Consider the following 25,777-nt stretch of genomic DNA (forward strand, 5'->3'; position numbering starts at 1 on the left):
AAAAAGGCCATTCTATACAGTAGCATTGACATTTTCCTGATTTCCTGGATTCTTTCGGTTTGTGAAATTACCAGTTATAGTTACTCATGATCCTAGCCCCAAATGTCATCATCTCATTGCTATGAAATGATCACTACCACACTCTCCAAGATAATCTCTCTTACCTCTCTGAATTGTTTGCTTTTGATACCAAATAAATATTTCCAATCATTTTCCTATTTCCTTCCTCTCTTTCAGAACAAATTCCTTATTGATTAAGCAGGCAATTCCAAATTCTGACTTACTTCAAAACTTTACAATTGTCACCAATACTTTATTAATAATGATTGTTTCACATTCTTACTTTAATACCAAGAGCTCACTCTCAACTTTGGCTTTCCAAAAGAAAGTTTCTGCTTTTTATTTTCTGTTTGTCTGAATTTGACCCAAACTTTAAGGCCTATTTCAATTTTATCTCTTCCATTTGACAACTACTCTTGCTGTCCTCAACACTTACAACTTTATATGCAGTCCTGCAACATTAAACTTTTAAACAGGTCTTTAATAATTTTGTGAAAAGTGTTAGCTCACTCAAAGATGTTAAGATCTCCCTGAAGGAGAATTATAAAGCTCTTCTTTAACTCTTCCTTACCCGTATTATCCAATAGAGTGCAAATTCACAAAAAGTGGTCAATAAATGCTTGTTAATTAATTGGTGTTTCTTCTTAAAGAAATCTATATCAGATGATGGAAAATGAAATTAGAATTAAATTCTTAGTTTACCAGAAGGAGCAATATAAATTAGAAGTGAACTCATCAAGCAGACTTTAGAGAAAGAATATTACTACCTCATTTTGTAAATACTTCTACTTTTTTCAAAATATTTTAAAATTTACTATTATATTTTAGCAGCTTTGAAATGCTTGGAAAAAATCAGGAAGTTATGAGTTGTAACATTGTCAGTTACTTATTTGAAGGAATTCAGATCAAATATGTTGGTATACTTATTTTTAAAAAGAAAGTTCCAAAATGTGCTCACAAAAATCAGACATCATTGGTCTGATTCCCATGGTGTCAACATTATACCCTCAAGCTAAAACATGTCTTTCATAACTCCATCTGTGCTAGATTCGCTTCCAAGTATATAAAAGAAGATCATAAATAAATAATAGTAAAAGTTTAATCCTGTTCTTCACAGCACAGAATTGAAGAATTGATGCCATTAAACTATCATAAGACCCTATGAATTCTAACCATGAGATATGTACATTTTCCCTTACTTTTCCTCCTTCCTTCCATCCTTTCCAACTGGTAATGACAGTAACAGCAGATTTTCTATCTACAGTTTAACTGTAATCCTCAAATGGCACTTTTATAAGTAGTTCACTAACTTAGTATTTTCAAGTTAATCTGGAAGACTTTATCATGCAAATGTGCTCATCTTTGACAAGACAAATGAAATCAGTACTATCTGAACTTTCCTAATAAATATAATATTCCAGAATATAATACTTTCATAAATAAAGCACTCTATCAAAGTGAGTAAAGAGGTGAACAGAAATACACAATACTTTTGTATTAAGAATCATAGCAAAACCTAATATAGAAAAGAAGGAGATAACACTAGCATAATTATAAAAACCATAGTTCACTGATTTTTCACAAGAGCATAATGTAGTATAGAGTAGACTTTATTAAATAAAACTCTTTTTGTGTAAGGCTCCATTTTCAACCAAACTTTCCAACTAACGAGAAAATGACCATACTGATTGTTCAGAATGGCGATTTGCTGTGGAATGCTGAAATCTCTATGGACTTCCCAATTTCTCATAATTTTAATTACCATATGACTCCTATATTACTTTTCTTTTCAGTGCTAGGATCAAACTCAGAATCTTACTCATACTAAGCATGCACTCTACCACTGAACTACATCCCAGTCTCCATATTAATTTTTAATAATGCACCTAAACACAGTAAAAATACTGAATAACCATACTGTGTGGCTCTTACAGGAAATACAACCAAAACTTACAAGCATTCTTACCTCTTTGCTTTCTTCTAGTTCTGACTCGCTGCTGAACTCTTCAGTATTTAAGTTCTCAAAGTCAGACTCTCCAACAGCAATTGGCACTGTTACAGTGAGGCTGGGGTTGTTTATGAACGACATATAATCATTTTCATCAATTACGTATTTTTCAACACTGCTTCCAGTACCTACACCACTGGTGGTTCCATTTCCATCTTTTAGATAATTAATCTCTTTGCTTATTTCAATTCCAGTGTTATTGGACATGCAGCTGTCTATTTTGTTGCCTTCATGGATTTCTATGACTTTTGGCTTTCTAAAGAAAGCTTTTCGGAAACATTCCCGTATCTTATTTTTCACATAATCGATTCCCTTTTGCATTCTTCCTACTGCAATTTGGAGATTGTTCATTTCATTATCATCATCAGTAGCAGCAAGGTTGTCTGAGCTGAAAGAACTCAACAATAAGGCCAGAAAGAGGTTCAGAACCTAAAAGAAAAGAAGAAGGCAAAAAGTTCTATTAGTATTGAAGTATGTGTAAAAATAACAGGCTAAACAGGGAACTCAGATCTTAGCTAAAATTATTTTAACAAATGCTTCTTGAATGCTTATTATATTTCAGACACCATGTGGAAATCACACACTATTTAAAGGATCAGATATCGTCTACCTGCTGTAAAGGCAAAACTGAAAAACAGGCACCTCTTCCTTCTCACAGAGCACACTAAGAAAGGAGATCTAAGGTTTAAATGGTATCGACTCAGACTTTTCAGTGAGAAGTCAAAACCTCATGTTTAAAGATTTGCCAAGAAGAAAAAAATATACGTCAGTTTTAATCATTTTACTGTATCTTACCAGTTTGTCTAGTCAATGTCTAGCTTCATGTGTATAAATAATAAACTTATTTCTTTAATAGCCTTCTGATCTTTACATAAACAATATACTTGAAATACAAATTCCTTACAAATTACTTTTGTAACAGTAGAAATTTCTAAATGCAAATTATATAAGGCTCAACACATTTCCCATCAAATATACTTTGAAATTTATGTGTTTAAATATCTCAACAGATGGAGAAAAATCTAAAATTATTCAAAGGTTTAGGCTAGACCCATATAATGTAAATTACTTTTTTCCCCTCATTTTTGTTAAAAAAATATGAGAAAATGTTAATTCCCAAAGTGTCATCAGGATACATAGAAAAATTACCCAATTAACCAAACAACTATAGCAGTACAGGAGTAATTCCCAATTTCTGGTGTAAAAGGAAATTTATTTATAGGAATATTTTTAGCTTGAAATGTAATTATTGAGTTCCAGCATATGTTACATCATAGACAAATGCAAAGCTAGAATCCTATCTCATTTCCTTTTATCTGTATCGGATATTGTTAAGAATCTGAAGCTTTCTAATTTACTATTCTGGGGGCAAAATTTCCATTTTCACAGGTATCTCATTAGTATTGTTTTGAGTAATTTTTTTGTTTAAAATGTATCCTTAAAGGGAAGGATTAATAGGACTGTGCAAAGAAAAACTTTGTCTACACAAGACTAAAAAATTCAAGCACTAACACATATATACAAATTTTACTTTCACATTAATGCTTTTAAGTAATAGCTAAAAGTCAGTCTTTTAAATCTTATCAATGTCCATGCATATGAATGAATCAAACTGCAATAATTTATTTTTCTTTATTAAAGCAAATTTAGGGAATAACATATTTAGTACTCTGGTAAATTATTTGGATAATTATACTCCACAGCTAAAATATAATGCTCTATTTCATTGAATTTGTCTTCAAAATTTGCTAGTATGAACCCATGCCCCTGAGTTAGCAAACAATATGAACTATAGACATGTAAAAAGGAACTTCAATATAGAATGCATAACTATTTTAGGTTCAGTGGAGACTGTCTTATGAAACTAACATTAGGATAATATTAGTCTTAATAATAAAAATGCATTTTTGAAGAATCAGGTAAAAGCAAATTGGTATTTATGACTTCTGAGCTTTCATTAGATAGACCTCACTTTATTCTCATATCAACCATGTGATTTCAGTTTTGTTATTCCAGGGTCATAGATAGGGAGCCTCAGTCTCAGAGAAGGTAAGTAACTTTCCATTCTCAGAGGGCCAGTAGGAGGATTTGAGACTAAGTCATTTACTATAAAATCATACATATGTTTGCCACTCTGGCCTTCTTTATCTACTAATATTATTTTTTTATGATGAGCATGTGTAACACATACGTACCACAAGGTTCCCAATGACCATGACCAACATGAAAACAATAAGGCACATGGTTTGACCAGCAACCTCCATACAGTCCCACATGGTCTCTATCCACTCTCCACACAGCACTCGGAATACAATCAGAAAGGAGTGGAAGAAGTCGTTCATGTGCCAGCGTGGGAGCGTGCAGTCTTCATTGATCTTGCAGACACATTCTTTGTAGCTCTTTCCAAAGAGCTGCATGCCAACCACGGCAAAAATGAAGACAATGATGGCCAACACCAAGGTGAGGTTTCCCAGCGCCCCCACGGAATTGCCAATGATCTTTATTAGCATATTCAGTGTGGGCCAGGATTTTGCCAACTTGAAAACTCGAAGCTGTAATCAAATGGAAAGATATTCTGAGTGTTAACCGTGACATAATTTTGGAAGTTACCATCATTTTACAAGTATATGACATTGTAAACCCATGCCTGTTGAATAAACTTATGTTTCCTCATACTAAATTAATTCAACTTCAAATCCAGAAAAAATAGTGTCAATAATACTAGAATCATAAATTAGATGATATTATTTAAAAGCAAAAAACCTTAAAACTCATTTCTGATTTATCAAAAGATATAACCATGAACACAAATTGCTACTATGATTGGAAACATTTTAAAATTTATCAACTAATGTCTCTTCAGACTCTATTTTAGAAACTGAAAATAAACATCAAAGCTATTAATATGTATTCTTCATAGACCATTATAAAACGAAAGTGAAAAAAATTACTTTGTTGAAAAGATAGAAAGTCTTTCTTTCAATTTGAAAAAATGTACACATATACTTAATTTCTAATAAAAGCCTACATATTTTAATATAAATGTTTTCCTATAATTCAGAAAAGTTTCTATACTATTTAAAACGCTAAAGGCATCAAATAATTTTCTGAATCTTGTTCAAAAGTAGTACCTACTAATATCATAGAGTTGATAAAAATTTAAGATTAATACAGGCCCACCATTTTTATTTGTATTTCTTTACATACTATAATGCAAAAAAACCCCAGAAATTTATGACATAAAAGTGTTCTTTATATATCATCCTTATAAAGTGTTTCAACCACTTTTATTTTTCCTTGAAAATATTCTTGGCTTTAAAGAGAATGCTTATGTATTTTCTTAGGATATCACATATTGATGTAAATTATAACATCATTACAAAAGCTGAAGTAAGTTGTAAATATACATCTCATAATATGTTATTCAAATGAGAGATTTGATGTAAATGTAGGGTATGCAGGTACCAGTCTGAAGGATCGCAGTACAGACAATCCCTCCACATTTGCCAGACCCAGCTCCATTAAACTCAGGCTGACAATAATTCCATCAAAGATATTCCAGCCTTCTTGGAAATAATAGTAGGGATCCATGGCAATGATCTTGAGAACCATTTCTGCTGTGAAGATCCCAGTGAAGACCTAAAGTAAAATAGAAAGCAGCACTTCGATGGCACTGAAAAATGTTGGTGCTTCAGGATTTTATAAAGAAGAATGTTAATGAGTAAAAATATTTAAACTTTAAATTTAGCATCAATTCAAGTTTAACATTCCCCAAAAGGTAGTAATTTGTTAGGTGGCTTTGGTTCATTTAACAAATCCGCTGGATTTCCAGGGAAAATATAGATGTTAAAAAATTTCACCATTCACGTTATAAATTTGATACTGAATAATAGCTACTGAATTACTGCCCTTTGGTACACTACACTTCTACATGCAGATTTATTTGGGGAAATAATTTTGTATCAGGAACAAATCTAAAAGTTAATGAAAGTTAATAAAAATTAGTTAAATTTTGGTTAAAATATATATTTTGTTCTAGATTTTGTGTTTTTAAAACAGTGTTTTAGTTCTATAATTTTATAAACATTCCTAAAAGAAGATTATTTTAAAATAATAATCTTTGGGTGCATGCCTCAGAATTAAGGTTAATGAATTAATAGAGCACAGAACTAGAGATTTACTTGCAATCATCAAGAGTACAAACTAAGTATGCATATACCCATAATTATGATCAAGAAATTATTTGAGTGGCTAGATAAAAATGTGTATTTGATAACAAAAAGAAAAACAATGAAAGACAATTAATATTGTTTTTTAACTTAAAACCACAGGTGAAGCCAGGTGCCCTTGCTTATGCCTATAATCCCAGTGGCTCAGGAAGCTGGGGCAGGAGGATGAGTTCAAAGCCAGGCTCAGCAAGGGCGAGGTGCTAAGCAACTCAGTGAGACCCTGTCTCCAAATAAAACACAAAAAATAGGGCTGGAGATGTGGCTCAGTTGTTGAGCGCCCCTGAGTTCAATCCCTGTTTTTTTAAAAATGACAAAAACAAAAACCCACAGGTGAAGATATACAAGGACATGAAGAGTTATGGACTTACTCTTGCAAAAAGTCTTTTAAAGCAATTTTCTTAATTCTCTTTTAAGAAAGACTGCATTTTATGATCACAAAGTTCAGCTTTAGTAAATCAGACTTTGAAATTGAAGGAATTATGTTAAAATAACAATATTATTAAAATTAGTTGGTGCTCTAAAACATCACATTAATTTAAAAAGAAATCTTGACCACTCTTATAAAAGTAATGTAGCTAACATCTCATTTTCCTAATTCCAGCAAGATCTAAGGAAAATGGCTATGCCAGAAAAGAACTTCACTGCTGTTAGTCATGAATTCACTTAACCAGAAATAAGATGCATTTTAAGACATGAAAATCTAGGAACATAATGGAATTAACTTTGAAGAATGAATATATATATTCATTTTATTAATAAGAACAGCTCACCATGGGATTTTTTTTCAGATTGTGACATTCCCTAGTGAACTTAAGTTCTAACTTACACAAATTTGATTTCTTATATAATATTTTCAGAACAGCTATTATTTGAACAAGGCACCCTGGCAATAGGAATGCATTAAAGTGAGATAGATATTCTCTATCTAAATGATCTTCAAATATCTCTTCTTAGAAAATCATGAGGTGATCTTTTTAGGTCTTCTGAAATGACTAAGTCTCCTACATTTAAAAACCTAAATTCATTCTCTTTAAAAACCTAAATTTATTCTCTTTCATCCAAAACATAATACCACCATGCAACTTCTCTTTAAAAACACTGCAGTTACAATTTGCAATTAAAAATAAAAGCAATATCATTTTGAATGCTTTTAATTTAGGCTTCCAAATCATTGTTTTTGATACATTTTAGTCTGGATTTAGCATTGTCAGATTGGCTGGGAAAGTTTATATGATGAAGAGGTTATCTAACCTACTATGACTGGTGGTCTCTTTCTAGCTTTTAGAGAAGCTGAGGAAGGATGAGTTTTAAAATAGCTTAAAAACAACAACAATAAAAAATGAATTCCTATAAAAACACATAGTTTTCTTATAGAAACTCTGTGCAGATTTGATGTCTTCCAGATACTCAAATTTGATTAAACTAATCAGCAAAGAACTGATTGAATTTTTATGTACTGCAAGAACAGGATACGAAAAGGGGCACTTTAATTCAAGACTAAAGGATTCACAACTCTTTTGTGTTCTTTTGTTATTGCTTCAACCAAAACCTTTAAATATTCATCTATAAGTCAGTATGAACTCATTGGAGCAGCAATAAGCTAGTCCACAGACGTTCAAATATTTTAAGGGGCACACTAGAAACTCCACACAAAATATGCCATACTACCACCAAAATGGTATAATATAGTTTGAAGACAGCTAAGTACACATGAAATACTTTCCAACTCTTTTCCTCACTATATAAAATATATATATTATTTTTCGTATGTATAAATATTATAAGGTTGTTGTATTAAATAAGATACATATAAATTATAGTCAAATTACTTTTAAAATTAAGCTATGACTTATTGATATGTTATTATTAATTACAATGCAGTTTCAGTTCACAGAGATAGAGAGATCATAAATTTTCTTATTCTCATAGTTGGATCACTCAAGTCTATTTCCTGATATCTATCCTTTCCATCTTCATGAGCCTGTTTCCCCAACAGTAAACTGAATTACTGATGGTTCTATTACCAGCAATCTACTAGTCATCAGTTCCCTGTTCTACTCCACTACCTCATTACTTAGGTCACCACCATAAAGTCATGGAATTGTAGATATAGGAGGAAATGAAGTTCGCTAATCCAACACAGTCATTGATTATGTGTGTTGAGAAAACAGACCCAAGGATATTAGTGATCTTTTTCAGAACCACACAGACACCTAGCATTGACTCTTGGACTAGGATGCAGATTTTGTGCTTTAGATCAGTGTTTTTCCATTTGTTTACCCTAAAATCCAACATCTATTTATCTTGTGCTTCCATACTCAATTGGAAGTCCATAAAACCTCAATTTCCTGCTCTATTCTGACAAATTTCCAAAATATTCTTCACCTATTCAATTTCCCTAACTGTCCAATATCCTGGGAAAAACACAAGAGCTAGAACAGAAATATTTTCCATCAGTGTTTCAAAGAAGGGTTCAAGAGGTTAATAGCATATATAAAAGGAAGGAGGAAGGAAGCTGTTTAATGAGCACATGCTACATGCCAGGCGCAGAGAAAGGTGTTTTCACATTACCTCATTCGACCTCCACAAAGGCTCTCAAAGATCGGTATTATTACATTCATTTCAATAATAGAAAATCAAGACTCAGATTGTTTGTTATACTTTTCCAGAGCCCATATTATTAGTAAACATGGGCTACTATGGTCAAAACCAATTTTGCCTGACTTAGGAGCTTGTGTTCTTTCACAAAAATATGCATTTCCAAGCAGCTCTTTGGGGATAGAATCAACCAGTGGATTCTTTATCAAGTAACCACTATGTGAGCATAGTTGGAGCCACAAAAGAAAAATGTGTCATGACCTCTGCCATTGAGTAATGTATAAGAGACTGAAAATCCAAACTCAAGGTATAATATTCAACCTTGAGTTATTCACAAGAGTATTAGGAGTTAAGAATGTTCATATGGACTGAGTGTCATGTTAGAGGAGATGTCACTGAAGTTGGACCTTAAAGAATACAAAAAATTGAGATGAGTGAGAACATTGCAAATATGAATGTAGAGAACAATAACAGATAAATATTTTGTTACATGTACATATATAAATATGTGTGTGGTATTTATATTTGTGTAGTATATATGTGGTATAGCTCTCAGAGATGGGTACAAGGTTCTTCTGATGGGGCTGTTTTGACTGTTCAGGAAACAATGGAGATTAGTACTAGAAATATTATTTTACAAGTAGTTTTACAACCAAAAGACATACCTTGAAAGAAAAAATAATGGGTCTTCATATCAAGTTTATACAAGAAATAAAAGAAAAGTAAGCCGTAATATAATATTCCTACCTTTGGAGCCAGAAGGTCACTAGTTTAGGTAATATAAAATTGAAATGATGTTGACAGTACTTCTAATAAGCTGTGGGAAAGATGACCTTCCAGCTGTGCCCTGATTTCATCTAAAGTAATCCTTGAGCTATGATCTGTAACAGTTGTAAATATAGGACTTGAACAAAAGTTATACCACTAGAGTAGGTAATTCCTAGCATTGATGAGTGAAAAACATACCTTAATAGGAATCAGAAGAAAAGTTCAAAAACAAACAAAAGATAAATTAGGCAGGGATGGTGGTACTGGAAAGATCAAGGAATGCATCAGGAAAAAACCTCAGCATCACAGGTGCTAAAGATGGAGAACATGGTGGGTACTCTCCTGAATCTAATAGTGCAGAAAAGTTGAAGTGACTTATTAAGGAATACTGCAATTGTCTGCTCAGAATTCCTTTCACCCCATCTGTTGGGAATTCTTCCTCCACTTGCTTGATGCCTCAGGGCTGCCATATGCTGCCAAGGCTGACGAAGAGGAGGTGGGCAGCTACCAACCTATGCCCAACACACTTCTATCATGAAGGTCATTGAATTGGAACTCAAAAAGAGATCTAATCTTTTTCTAGTGCAGAGGATAGAAGATGTAAACCTGTGCTCACAGCTGTGGCTGAATGTTTTCTGCCCTGACTACAAAAGACACAGTCAGTGTTTGGGCTACGTCCAAGAAGTGTTCCTGAAACCCAACTGCAAAAGCCCCTTTACAAAGCTTAGTGATTCACCTTTTCTTTTCATTCTGTGAGTCAGTCTCCCTCACCCCTCCAACCGGGGTGGAATTAGTAAAGAGGAAGATCTTGATAAATTATCTATGTCCATCCTAACTCATAACATCCTGTTGAAACCAGTAGGAAAGAGATGGTGGGAGAAAGGGGTAATCAGACAGAGGAAAGAAACTAACACTTTCATGGATTAGACATTTCATTTAAAATGAATGAAATAGCTTTTTCCCCCCCACTGATTAGAGGCCTTAGGCTCAAATAATAACTTTCAAAAAGCACACAGGTATTAAAAGCCTTAGGAACATGCTGTTTGGGAGGTGTTACCCTTATTAGTAACTTTCTGTTAAAAAGAAGATGGAGCTTTCTAATGTGAAATTGATACGAATAATAAGTTCTCTGCCTTCAGGCATGAGAGAATGCTTCTAAAACACACCAGATGGTCACAATTGGAAGTTCCTGAACCTCAAAGCTCTGATCAGATCCCTAGGATCAGAAAGAATGATGCTATTACCTTTAGGGCTTAATAAACCAAACATCATCATCTTCATTGATGACTCTATCACCCACAAGGAAACAATGTACTCCAGGTATATACTACTTTTCAGAAACTACAAAAGGAATTGCTTATCCCATATATTTTTATCTGAAACATTTCCAGGTATTAGGCACTAAAGATACCTTAAAATAAACATAATCACTGATATTTGGCTATGATCTTTTCTTAAGATAGTCTTAAGTACTAAAACCGAGTGTTCAATTATAAATAAGGGTAATTTTTATGAGGAAAAGATATTTTGGTATTTTGAAGGTAAAAACTAAGCAAAACTGTCTAACACAGAGAGGTCACAGTAGCCAAAGTTGTTCATCCATCTTAATTGTTTTCTTTTGCATGTAGATTTAGGAGGAAATGTACATTGGCAAAAAAGATGTAAGCTCAAGTAATTTGGATCTTAAATAGGGCTAAATTACAAATGCATTTTTGTCATTTGTTTTCTTCCATGACTATCACTTAAGCAATTCATTAATTTGAAACAATTATGCTTGTCCCTTTCCCCATTTAAAGGAAATCCAAACCTTGGTCAGCCCTCCAATAGACATAATTTCTTTAAAACGTGTGTCTGTTAATGCTATCACCTTAGGACTGATAACCAGGATCTTGTAATTCCTCTGGACCTACATTTTCAGTAAAAAATAGAAGATTGTGAGGAGTTTATTTATTACTGTTGACACCATGATCAGTCTGCACCAACATTAGCTTCAACAATCAGCATTGATAGTGGGTGAATTTTAGAATATATCTCCTAGATTCTCTGTAATATTCCTTTAACTGTTTTTTTTCTTATGAAGAAAGAATATATAATTCGGGGGGTTAGAACACAGGACACACATCTCCTCACCACCTTTGGTCTACCTATTCTACCTCTACACAGAAAATAAGTAAATTTCAAATGAACTTACCAGGTTTCCTACAGTTAACACGCTACTGAATTGGTCAGTCATGGGGTAGTGTTCCATGGCCATAAAAAGGGTATTTAAGACAATGCAAATAGTGATGGCAAGATCAACAAATGGATCCATGACGATTAAATTCACAAGATGCTTTACTTTTAACCAGGCATCGCAGCAATCCCAGATCAAGAACACATTGGCAAATCTATACCAGCAAGGTGGACATTTCTGTCTAGACTCTTCAAGTTCTAGGAGGATAACAAAAAAATAGTAGTAAGTAACAATAAAAATGAATTATTGTTGCTAGTAGACTATATATTGTTTGACAAAATTGATGCTTACTTGGGAATAAAAATTCATATTAGCTTAACAAACTTGACAAGATAGTCCTACTAAAATAGACTTTCTCTTTTAAACACAGAAAATAAACCTTTTGATCATTTTTATTCAAAATAATGATTAAAGAGAAAATTTTATATTCTCTTTATCAAAATAGAATTTCAAAATAAGCATCACAGCAATATTAAACTTAGCAAAACATCATTGTTTCTTGTAAAAGTGCCTTTTAAAGAACATTGTCTAAAGCTATGATCCTCATTAAGATCTATAACCTATTGTTTCCTCACATGAACATTGATCTTGTATAGAATGAGAACATGTCTTTCTTCTTTGGATTCAGATCCAAATCTACACTACCCTTTATTCATATAGTTGAGAATTCTAGCCTCATATATAAACAAATTACTGGTAATTTTAATAAATGAAGCCTGCTATAAAATTATTATGGGACTATTTGGATACCTAATATGCTAACAGGACAAATAAGAAATGCAACTGATATTTTCTAAAAAAAATCTGTTAAAATGTATCCATATAATTTATTTACAAAAGTGCAGTACTAATGTAATATTGCACCAAATTTCAAGAAGTAGGGACTTGTTTAAAATGTAAATAAGGGAGTAGTAGTTGCTGTCCATTCCTGTGTGTTAAAACCAATGAGCATTCATGTCAAGTGTCCTTTGAAAGAATGTCATGTTTGCTGTGTAGGTGGAATACGGAAGAGAGAAAATTTTAGGATTTTTGTTGCAATGTTTTGATCTAACTCATTCTCATCCTTCTTCCAATCCCATAACCACTGCCCTGTACTTCTACACATTCAGATTTTTAAAAGGAAGTGCTCACATAAAGTATAGTGTATCATTAGATTAGATCTTCACTGATGCAATATCAAGGATAAATTATCATTCTAAGGCTGGAGATGCAGTAGTGCTAATAGTGCTAGCTTGGTATGCAGAAGGCCCTGGGTTCAATCTCTAATACTGCAAAAACAAAACAAAAAGGGTAAGAGTATCCCTCCATAGATAAGATGAGGACTTAAGTAAGAAAGAAATAGGCTAATGTCAGTTTTTGTGATAATAACATGCTACAATTTTTACATGTACATGTCCATAATGCAGTTCTGTTCTTAGGGGGAAAAAAAAAAAAACAAAGAATTCTCCAAGAAGAAAGAATAGCTCCACAAAGCATACTATCTATAGAGAGCTGAGCATCCCCCTCCTCGCCCCGCCTGCTTCTTACCCTCCATTGTGTTGGTCAGGATGCTGGCTATACTCATGGCTCTTTGCCTTCCAGAGGAATCCTCCAGCATTTCCATTGAAATCTGGTAAGAACTTAGCCTTCTCTTTCTGACTTCTGTTTCAGTGGTGGTACCCTGCAAACCAAATACTGATGGCTCAAACCACCCTTTTAAAAAGATAATACAAGAACACATAACACTTCCTTGGAAAATCATGCTGCATGCAATTTTTTTCAGGTAATCACTTTCAAGTAATAATAAAATATTGAATTTATTATTATATTATAAACACTTTTTGAAGACAATATTACAGGTGATACCTTTAGACAAGAATTCACCAGTTGGATGAAATTGTATAAGGCAACCATGTCACAAAATATTTTAATTAACATGTCAGATTTTTCAGGGAAAATTTTTATAAGCATGCTAAAATACTATTTAATTCAAATGCAAATTATATTTTCAGCTTACAGAAATGATTAACACTCAGATTAATATTCCCCCAAGAAAAATACTATGATTATATAGTCTCAAGGATAAATTATCTTCTCTGAGGCTATATTGACAATATCAACATATATGGGCCAATTTTTTTCCATGCACAAACACAGATGTACAATGAAATGTGTGTGCTTTCCTGAGATTTCTTCAATTATTTCTATATGCCATCCTACAAGAAATTAACACATTTTACTTTAGAGTCATTTTAAATTGTACTATAATATTGACAGTTGTATGAAAACTGCATATTATCAATATATTAGTCATATAATATTTAATTATTTTAGGAACAAGAACTTTTCAGAATATAAATAAATGGATAATTTTATAATTTCGGGTGAACCTATCTAATCTACGTCTATAATAAATTTGATTACCAAAGTGCTTAACATTTTGTGTTGGGAAGTCTACCAAATTTGTAGGTTTGGGTTTCATTCCAGACTCTAAAAATTAAGTTCTTTTAACATAAAGCATTTGAAAGGTAATGGTTGCATACAATTCAATTGGTTCTCAATATTCTATTGTTTTCCATTCATATATTATTTGTAAGGACTTTCATTTTGGGGAAATGAGATGGTATAACAGGCTAAACTGCCCAGGCCTTGGATCATTTTGAATTGATGTACAGTGTCAGTAGCAGCTAGTTTATCTATTATCACCTCTGGCTGAAGTTGTCCAGTAGGTGACGTTAGAGCTGATGGTCCACCCACCAAGGAAACCACACCATTGCAATCCACAGTGCTGTGCATCTTCCCATTTGCTGGAAGCCCTGGCACCATCCTGGATGACATACTGGCCTGACTAACGTTACTGTTGCGTCGCTCTCCATGTCTGTGAGGCACAAACAGTGAGTCTCTCCTGCTCTCGCTGTCTTCAAATGTGCTGTGCTCATCATCAGCAAAGTCATTTTCAGATCCAACATCCTTTGTCCGACCTCTGAAGCTGAAAATGCTAGTTTTGCTATTGCGTCTTGGGGAAAACAGGGATCCACGGATACTCAGCAGAGACTGTGGAGAAAGCAAGGAAGAAAGGAATTGGGGGCAAGGGGTGGAGTAGGACACAGTTATTTAATAAAAATCTTAATATTGTAGAAATGATTTGCTTTTGCGCTAGAGTAATCTTGCTCTTAAATATGGGCAATCAGTTTATAGGAAACATATGTGTTTTGATATTTTTATTAATGACCATAGAATGATTTAAGTGTTGTTCTGACTAAGAATCCTGATTTGCAATTCACCAAGTGCACAACCTCACTCTAGTATGAGACAGATTGCATTACCATGCTATAGTAGGTAAGGGTTTAGATGCTGGAAAGGATAAATGATTCTTTTTTTGGGTGCAAGTGCCACTATGATCTGAAGGGCTTGTGACTTGGAAAATATATTTTGGCTCAGTGGTTTGAATTTTAAATTCAACCATTTTACATTTTGATAATTATAGTATTGAAAGAATACCATTATTTCTCCATTCTCTTCTCTGGATTCTAAAATCAAGATCTTCTATGGATCTGTCTGATTCTATCCACAAAGGAATAAAAGTCACAAAACTTTACCTAAATGCTGTATTTCAAATTTCCTAACAATTTCTCTAATGGCAATCAATGATTCACTTTATTTGAGTGACTCGATGTCATACCAAACACAGTAAAGAGGATTTCCTAAACTATTACCATACATTAGTATTCTTGTTTAAAATTTAATACCAGCTTAAAGAGACAAGACATATAACATGACTCTACCAAAAAGGGTGATAGGGTGATGGAGAATATAGCTTATTCCTCTGACTTCACTTTAATACTGTAATTATAATAAAAAGTACTAGTTGATTAGACATGATTTTTTTTTTCAGTCTCTGAGATCAAACCCAGGTTTGATCTCACACAACTTAGGCAAGAATACTGCCACTAAGCTACATCCTCAGCCCACAAAATTGTTTTTATTATTGACATTCATAATAAATCAAGTAATTGATTTTCTAGTACCATAAAAATGGGGATTTATCTCAGTGTTAAATCTTTAACTTTTTGAATGAAATTTAAACTGGCAGCATCAAATAACTCTGTGTTTATTGTACTCTTAGTGACAATTTTCAAAAATATTTGTATTTGGTCTGCAGAATATTTGTTTACTTCCCTCGTTATTAATGCTGACACTTTTCTTTGACCCCTCTTTTTGGTCTCCCATTCCCTTTCCTAGTTCTTTTTGCAGCCAGGGTAATATACCTACATACTCATATAAATGTCTGCATATATATGCATATGCTAGCAGCAAACTTGCTTCCACATTTCCTTTTAAGTTTTAGTGTAAAAGCACATAAAATACTTTTAGTGGAAAAACATAGGAAAAGAAGACTCTATTGGATTATTTTGGTCTCTCTGCCTAATTAGGCCAGGCTGATATTCTTAGGTGCCATTTTTAGCTTTATTCTTTATGGCTTCTCCCAGACTCCAAAGCAGCAGAATAATTTTGTTGCCCTTCATCCCAGTGATATCTTGAGAGAGACTATTCACTAGAAATGGCACTGTTTCTTTGGATTTGGTTAAATTCTCCACAGGAACTGATGACTGTTTAGCATATTGAACCTGAGGCTGTGTCTTTGTGACATTCAGTTCCTACCCAAGTGTCTACCTAATGCTAAAACAGTAGTGAGACTGGCTTCTTATCAAAGCATTCAGGAGATTAAAACCTCCCCAATTTATAAAGAGCACTAATATATTAGTCTCATCACTCAGTTTAAATGATCAATATATTATTGGTTATATTCAAAACTCATGTTTTGAAACTTCATGTTTAAATCACTTTGAGGGTTTAAAAATATGAATTTTGAAGCCCCATCTTTTTGGAAGTGTGATCGAGAAAGTAGGTGCTGTGAATTGAATGTGTGTCTCAAAAGTTGAGGTGTTGCTTCAATGTTTACAGCAGAACAACTCACAACAGTCAATTGGAGAATCAACCCCCGATGCCAGTCAACCGATGAATGGATCAAGAAAATGTGGCATACACACACAATGAATTTGACAAAATCATGTTACGTGCATGTATAAATGTACCATAAGGAATTTTGACTTTTTATGTATATGTAGAATATACCAATAAAAATAAATAAATAAAGGAGTGAAAGGAAGAACAATAGAGTAGAGGAAGAAGAATAGGGAAGGGAGTAGGAAGGAAAAGATTGGGGGGATAATAACAGAAATCAAACTTCTTGCATGTATGGTTTTTCAAAGTGAAACCAACTACTGTGTATAACTATGCTGCTCTAATGAAAAAAAAAGTTCATATCAGAACCTTCATTTTTCAATGTGGCTGTGTAGAGATGGGGCCTAGAAGGAAGTGGTTGGGTCATGGGGGCAGAACCATAATGACTAGATTGATGCTCTCTCTTTTCTCTTCTGTATGCATCCATCTGACCTTCCATGCACAAAGCCCTCACCTGAAGCTGAGTAGATGCTAGGGCCATACTCTTAGACTTCAAGGCTTTCCAAACATGAGTCAAAATAAACCTCTTTTATTTATTAATTATCCAGGCTTCAACTATTCTGTTATAGAAACACAAAACAGACTAAGGCCCAATGGAACTAGGATTCAGGGATCTGAATAATTACCACATATTCTAGGTGGTTCCTAGTGCAGGTGAACCTCACTTTACACTTAGAGAAAATACAATCTTATATTATCTTATCCCTTATATTAATCCTTTGGATGGTTCAATGTAATCATCTTAATACATTTATGTCATAAAACCTTCTCTGAAAACTGAAAATCACCTGCGTAATATTTGTCGTGGGTATTTGGTATGTTTTCACATCTATAACAGATCTGGTACATGCCTTTAATTTACATGTTTTTATGTTGGGGTATTTTCAGAGGCGTTCCGAATCTTTCAGTTTATTTGAAACTTCTATTCACTCTTTGGAAAGTATAATAATGGGTGTGAGCACAGCTTTCAAGGCAACAGAGACCAAAAAAGAAGATAGCAAAAATAGTATTCAGAGAAAATAAACCAAAAATAACACACTAGAAGACACAGCAGAGTGAAGGGAATACCCACAGCTGTGGCAACCCTTTCTCAGGGAAAAAGAGCTTTGATGCTGAACAGAGGCCATCTCTCTCTGTCTCAGGCTTGCCAAGAAATAAGCTACAGGGATTTATTTTTTTTTTAACCTGTTCTAAGAAAGTAAAAACTTATTCTTAATTTTCAGCAGTAAAAATAAAACACAGAACTAAGGCTGTATGGCACAATTCTGCATGTAGGGTTAGGCTCAAAGTGGGCTGGGAAAAGTCAAGAAGAAAAAAGTTGGAGGAAATTTCAAGAAAAATGTGAAATGAATATTTGTTAGAAATTCTTAAATAAAAATTTAAGTTAAATGTATGTATTTTTTGTTGTCTCTAATAAGTCAACAACTGCAATTGGTTCTAGCTACAAAACCTCTAGTTTAAAATAAAAATGCCTTAGTGTACTCAAGCAACATAGTCTTTGTTAAGATTCGGTTTCCACGGTCACCTTTAAATACTTTTTCATTTTTCAACACTACTGTGCATTACGTATTGAAAAATAGGATAATATAATAAATGTAAATTAACATTTAAAATTTAACATTAGTAGAGGACAAGGTGCCCATAATTTATGGCCTCCATGCTTTGACACTTTTCAGTAATGTATTTGTTTTAAACAGTATGCCCTGTCCATCTTGTGCAAGGATTCTTGTTCCTACCAGAGACAGACCTTTTCTGTTGACAAAGCCAGAACTGTAAATGGCTTCTGGCTTATTTCTGCTTATGAGTTGTGTTAATGCCCTCTTCCTGTCTTTACTAGGATTTGTAAATTGAATGCTAATTGGTTATTTCTTTTGCTTTTGAAATTTTGTCCATCTATCTATATACCTACCTATCTATAAATAGAAAATGAGCCATATGTACCATATGCATAGACCCATTCTCTTTTCAGTGTTAAAACCTGCTGTTAGCTAACTTCCCTCTTCTATCAACTTCTATCAGCTGGGTGAGCCGCTGCAACTCAGGCCTCTGAGCTGCTCTTTAACAGCACAGGTGTGCCACCACATGAGGTTCTTGCACTTCCATCAGGTCAGCCTGGAAATGTTGTTCCATCAGACAGTCACTTCCTTCCTCTAAATCTTAGTCAAAACGTCTCTTTCACAAGGGAGATTTCCTAAACCACCTTATTAAAAAATTTACTTCCAACTATTTCTCTTGTTCTCATTGTATTGATTTAACCCCCCCCTAGCAATTATGGCCTGCTAGCACAGTTTTAACTAATTTGTTTTGTTTATTGTTTATTAAAACTTTAGAATAAAGTTCCATGAGGTCAGCTAGTTGAATTTCTTTGTTCATTGAGGTATATCCAGGATCACTATTCATGCCACATGGGAAGTGATAATACATTTTTGTTGTTTGACTAAATGAATTAATCAACAGTTTTTATTCTATAAAGGAAATAATACTATTTTCAAAAGCACATAAATATGCTCATGTAAATATTACTCCCTATACATATGCATTTATAATTGAGTTACTCAAAGTTTTTAGCATTTTCATTTGAAATTCACTCACCCATCTTAATAAGAAACTTTCTCTTTGTTACATAGAATTTCCATATATTGCTTTATCCTCCACAATCTTCTAAGACATATGGGAAAATTTACAGAAAATTTCAAAGTACAAGTGACTTGACCAAGGTCACAGAACTGGTTTGGAGTTGAGAACTTAACACAAACATTCATAGTGTCAGTCATTATTTTAGACTGTAAAATACTTCTAATCCTAATCATTCCCAAGAGTTTTAAGAATGCCAAAATACCAAGGGTGACTGTTTTATATTTTGTTTATTTCCTTGCACTGGGTATAGAACCCAGAATCTCACACATGCTTGGCAATTGTTCCACCTCTAAGATACATCCCTAGCCTTTTAAATTTTTAAATTTTGAGACAGAGTCTTATTAAATTGCCCCAGCTGGCCTAAGACTGGCCATGCTCCTGCTTCACCCTCTCAAGAAGCTGGTTTTACAGGCATATGACACTGCATACAGCTAAGGGTGACTCTTTAATTCAAAACATTTTTGTCTGAGAAAGTGATTTCCTTAAAGGGCTTCAAATGAATCCCAAATGTGTTACATGATTAAATACCATATTTTACATTTGTATTATGTGAGAGAGTAGTAGTTAGCCCCAACTGTCCTCATTACACAACTATTTACTCTTTACATTATGGAATCCATAGTATTTATTAACAACAAAGAGTTGAAACTATTTTTTCCTATTTGACTTGAAAATATGTTAAAGCATTGGGGAGTAGGCGTTAAATTATGGGGAAAAAATGACTGTTTTTCATGTCATCTCTTCAGAAGCATTTAGGCCATAATATCACTCTAATAGATCATGGCATGACTCCAGGCCAGTGTAATGGAGACTACCAGCAGTGCAATTCTCACATCGAGGAATAAAGGCAAAAGGAAAATCCAGAGACATTTCTTTTCAAAATTCATACATGTGTTACATTTTACAGTTTCAGACGATAAAGGCAGAGAGACCCACACATGCAAAATAGTTTTTCCGAGGTCTCAAAATGAAAAAGATTAACAAGAGCTTCCAAAACTATCCCACTAAAAAGTCTGATGAGCAGGTTGTACCAAAAAAAAAAAAAAAAAAAGACCAATTAAGAAATATGGTCTCAAGGGCTGGGGATGTGGCTCAAGCTGTAGCACACTCACCTGGTGTGCATGGGGCACTGGGTTTGATCCTCAGCACCACATAAAAATAAAATAAAGATGTTGTGTCTACCGAAAACTAAAAAAATAAATAAATATTAAAAAATTCTCTCTTTCTCTCTCTTAAAAAAAAAAGAAATATGGTCTCAAAATCATAAAAATGTTTAAAATAGATTCCCTTAAAAGTTATAAATGGTTTAATTTTTAAAAATCCCTTTTAAAGAATTTATAATTTTAATATATAACTGTATTAAATGTTAGAAGCCTGTCACTCAAGTTAAATACTACAAAGATGCACCAAAAGGAAATATGGTAATTAGAAGGCAAAAGCAATGACAAAACAAACCAGAGCTCCCAATAGACATCTGTACCTGATGAGGGGAGCAGAACTTCTTGTCACCAGTCAACCGGTTTCCATCCATGGAGAAAAGAAAGCTTCTTCTTTTGACACTGTCTTCAGATTCAGATTTGGGAAACCTGTCTCCTTCTCGGTTTCCTTCGTGATGCTCCCTCTGTCGTCTTTTCTTTCTCCGATTCCTCCACTCCTTGGCACTTTTGGAGCTTAACTTTGATGCTTCTGAAGAACTTTCCAAGAGCTCTCCCAAGCCACCTATTCCACTGAAATCTCTTGAAGCTGCGGATGCAGCTGCAACTGCCTGTGTAAGACAGAGACAGGTGCTGCTCAGAATGTGTAACTTGGAAGTCAGTTGACCACAGTTCAAGTGCTGTCATTTGAGACTATTTAACTATATGTGTGAATTAAGGCTTTTGTGTTTTTATTTTGCTTTGCCAGAGAGTTTACTTAAAAATAACCCTTCTGTGATAAGTAGCATAAATTTATCTGGTACTCTATACATTAAGGCAAGTAAAGTCTGCCCTTGCTCATCTCTGTTGAGATCAACTTCAGTTTAGGGGATGTTTGCTCTTGTAAAGTGTTGTCTGTATCTTTAAAAGTAAATGCTTTGTTGGTAGAAGTTGCTGCTCTGATCACTATTCCATTTTAGCCAATTGGATTCTTTCTCCAATATGTAACTGTCCTTTAAAGCCAGGACAAAATACTTTCCTTTTTTGTGAACTCAAAACTTTTATAGTATCTACTATTTTACCTCCAGATAGAAGTAGTGGGAATGTGTTGGCTAGTTTTCCCCCTCACTTACTTGAATGACACTTAGGAATATAGTCTACATCTGTGGACTTATGTCAATTTCAGAGAATTTATTGTATATCACTTTTTGTTCTAAAATTTAAATATTTACAAATTTATTATTATTTATTGTAAATTATTAACATATCAATAAGTCAATGCATGAACATTTTTTTTCAAGAGATTATGAGAATTTTTTTCAAATATTTTCTTGCTATATTTCAGCCCTAAGTATTACTAAGCATCTTGAGTTTCTGTACCTGCTAATGAAACACAGACAGTTCTGAGGTTAAACATGACAAATGTTTTGTACTTTAATCTATATTAAGAACATGTTTAGACTGGAAATGATTCAGCCATGACTTAGAGAGGATATGAAACAATATGATGTATATCAAAGCTGAATTCTCATTAGGTATGTTCATGTTTTTAAACAAAACCATAGAAGTGAAAATAATTAAATTATGAAAACACTGATTAAAAATTTTCACATTACTAAATAAAAACAACTCTAATTTATCTACTATTTTGTCACTCTTCCCCCACAGACTGTAAGTTAGACGGGAATTTTGTCATTGTTTCTTTGCACAGTGACTGGTATGTCATCTGACGTAAAAGGTGCTCAGTAAATTTTTGTAGCATAAAGGCTTCAAAAGCATTTTATTGTCAATTTTGTCAGACACTGGGGTGGGGGGTGACTGGGGGCAGACGTGTGAGCCCTGACTTTTCAAGATCTCATAAAAGATGATGGTTTGTAAAGAATGGTCGATAAAATAGCAACTTATTTTAGGAAGGAATAAAGGTAAAACCCATTTACAGCCTCAAAAATACTTTGTGCTTTATTTCTTGCTTGCTGAAAAGAAACAAGTAGTTTTTATTTCTGAATGTCATCTCAAATGAAGTATAAAATGTTTGAAACCAAAAAAGCTACCCCGTGGATTTTCTAAGGTTAACATGACCTCAGAGGAGCTAACTGTAGTACTAAATATAGTGCTAAATTTATGTGTTAGACCCAGCAACACAAATATTAGTTTATGCTGAGTGCTATATTCACATGGAAAACCTAGATCAAAGACTTGATATAAGACAATGTCTAGCATTTATTTACATCCTAATTTTCAATTCAGATATTTTTGTAAAATTGCATATTATTAGACAACTTTCTTTATGACTGTTGATTGGCACTAATACTTCCAATATCATCCATGGTAAAAGATGAGAGATACTAAAGATCTTTTACTACATGACTGCATAAGTATAACAAGACAAATAAATTAAGCACTTGTCTGTAGTAAGTTACGTTTGCAAAGTGCTTGATCCACAGAAGTACATAATATATGCCATTTTTTGAAGGAGCTAACAAATGTCAACATATATCTTTTATTTTACCCAAATACAATCCTAATTCTCCTTTCCCCATTATACAGACACATGCACTCAACACATAGAAATATCATTTATCAACTTGTTTGTCCCTAGAAACAAAGGAAGTGGTGGTACTATTCCCTTGCCATAATCCTGAAACTCATGTTCATTTAAATCACATCTGGAATTTGTTTTGCATAAGCATGATTTCCCTATCTATTCTGAGTAGCAGTTCAAATAACTAAAAACCAAAACAGGTTTTTTTAAAGCAACAAAGGTAACCTCCGACACAACACATTTTCTCTGTCACTCATCAACTCATATCTGTCACTTGTTCCACTTCCAGAGATTTGCTGATTCCCTGAAAGGCAGATGTTTCCTGTCATCTCTCATGTCTGCGACACCGCCAATGTCCTGCTTATTTAGAATAATAGCAGTTTTTTCACAACCAACTTCCTGAATTCTTCTTGTAACAAATAACAGATTAGTGTATAATACTTACACAGGTAAGAACATTTTCTTATTACATTTCTTTGTGGTTCAAAACAGGCTCCAGAACTTCCTGTCTCTATGTGTCTTCAAAATAAACCTAATAGTTCTTTCATTTTAAATTTAAAACTCAGATGGTGGATCCATTCCCAGCTTTCCCAGGAATCTCCATAATGCTTTCCAAACTGGCCTCACCAATTTGCAGTCCCACCAGCAGTGTACAAGTGTACCCTTTTCCCTACATCCTCACGAGCACTTATTGTTGTTTGACTTCATAATGGCTGCCAATCTTACTGGAGTGAGATGGTATCTTAGGGTGGTTTTGATTTGCATTTCTCTGACTGCTAGAGATGGTGAGCATTTTTTCATGTACTTGTTGATTGATTGTATGTCCTCCTCTGTGAAGTGTCTGTTCAGGTCCTTGGCCCATTTGTTGATTGGGTTATTTGTTATCTTATTGTTTAATTTTTTGAGTTCTTTGTATACTTGGGATACTAGGGCTCTATCTGAAGTGTAGGATACTGCCACATCAATGATCATAGCGGCACAATTCACAATAGCTAGACTGTGGAACCAACCTAGATGCCCTTCAATAGATGAATGGATAAAAAAAATGTGGCAAAATACACAATGGAGTATTACACAGCACTAAAAAATGACAAAATCATAGAATTTGCAGGGAAATGGATGGCATTATAACAGATTATGCTAAGCGAAGCTAGCCAATCCTTAAAAAACAAAAGTCAAATGTCTTCTTTGATATAAAGAGAGCAACTAAGAACAGAACAGGGAGGAAGAGCATGAGGAAAAGATTAACATTAAACAGAGACGAGTGGGGGGAGAGAGAAGGGAAAGCATATGGAAATGGTAGGAGATCCTCAATGTTACACAAAATTATATATAAGAGGTTGTGAGGGGAAAGGGGGCGAAAACAAGGGAGATAATTGAACAACAGCAGATGAGGTAGAGAGGGAAGATGGGAGGGGAGTGGAGGGGGATAGTAGGGGATAGGAAAGGTAGCAGAATACAACAGTCACTAATATGCCATTATGTAAAAACGTGAGTGTGTAACCAATGTAATTCTGCAATTTGTATTTGGGGTAAAAATGGGAGTTTATAACCCAATTGAGTCAAATGTATGAAAGATGATATATCATGAGCTTTGTAATGTTTTGAACAACTAATAAAAAAATTAAAAACTCAGGTAAAATCCCATTTAAAACCATGAGACATTAACTGTACCTGTTTCAATTTGACCCCTAATTATTACATCTCTTAAATGCTATTTCTAGTTTTGTCTTACAACTGACTCCTAAATATTTTCTTGTTAGACCTATGTAGATCACAATGGGATATGCTAAAGTTGGTCACTATTAGGCATTTAAAGATCATAAATGCCAAACATAATTCCAATGATCTCTAGCAAAGTTTTTATTTTCTTCTAGGATTGGTCTTTTTTCCATCTCTAAAAGTTGCACTTGATTTGTGAATCCCCTGAGCTGTACAAGTCATGTTTACATGTCTAAACAATGACTAAAACCATACATGGACGCTCAGCGGTATTAAATAAAGTGGAAGTGATGCTAGGCTTTGTGAAGTCATTAGCTAAAGGGTCAGTTCTGAAGAGTCATACGTGGTGAGCAAGATTTAGACTACATTGCAGTATGAATAATTCCAGGAGTGCACTAATGCTTTCTAGCTCCCTCCTCCCTCCAGCACGAGTTTTGTTTCTGATTCCCTCCTCTGCTTCAGTATTGGCTGTACACCAGTCATTGTAACCTGTGATATCAAGAAGAAACTAGAACTGATTTGGTACTGTGCAATCACAATAAATGTTAAAACATTTTTTTCTGGGGTCAATTTAAATGTTGTAAAGAAAAAGCTAAGTCAAATCAAGATTTAGTCACTGGAATCTGATAACTGATTATTAAGTATATATAATTAACATTTTTTGCTGACTAAATTTTAATAGATATAATTAGCTTCTTTAAAATTCTACTAGACATAGTGCACTTTTATTTCTAAATTCAAAAAGATGACACTCTTATTAACTGATGTCATATTTTACCTTAATAAACTTACTCTTTTTGTACTGTTTTCTGTGTAACATTTTTAAACACATAAACTTGTCTG

At 33.7% G+C, this 25,777-nt stretch overlaps 1 protein-coding gene and 1 long non-coding RNA gene across 11 annotated transcripts in view; one reads left to right on the forward strand and one right to left on the reverse strand.

The window, feature by feature from the left end:
- Positions 1-25,777, forward strand: part of LOC144365556 (uncharacterized) — a 259,899-nt gene that overhangs the window by 206,645 nt on the left and 27,477 nt on the right. The window lies entirely within an intron of this gene.
- LOC101973180 (sodium channel protein type 3 subunit alpha) overlaps positions 1-25,777 on the reverse strand; it is a 110,146-nt gene that overhangs the window by 30,191 nt on the left and 54,178 nt on the right. For 4 of the 10 annotated variants that reach the window (XM_005315717.5, XM_005315716.5, XM_040294405.2 and 1 more), the window contains 7 exons: positions 21,018-21,302; positions 14,582-14,929; positions 13,424-13,556; positions 11,855-12,093; positions 5,534-5,707; positions 4,264-4,620; positions 2,027-2,497 (listed from right to left, as the gene is read on the reverse strand). In XM_005315717.5, the coding sequence (XP_005315774.1) occupies positions 2,027-2,497; positions 4,264-4,620; positions 5,534-5,707; positions 11,855-12,093; positions 13,424-13,556; positions 14,582-14,929; positions 21,018-21,302 (2,007 nt within the window). Of the gene's footprint in view, positions 1-2,026; positions 2,498-4,263; positions 4,621-5,533; positions 5,708-11,854; positions 12,094-13,423; positions 13,557-14,581; positions 14,930-21,017; positions 21,303-25,777 lie in introns of those variants that run through there. The other 6 variants (XM_005315721.5, XM_005315720.5, XM_040294404.2 and 3 more) reach the window with 4 other exon arrangements.

This window comes from Ictidomys tridecemlineatus, chromosome 7, assembly GCF_052094955.1.
Source record: "Ictidomys tridecemlineatus isolate mIctTri1 chromosome 7, mIctTri1.hap1, whole genome shotgun sequence".
NCBI classification, from domain to species: domain Eukaryota; kingdom Metazoa; phylum Chordata; class Mammalia; order Rodentia; family Sciuridae; genus Ictidomys; species Ictidomys tridecemlineatus.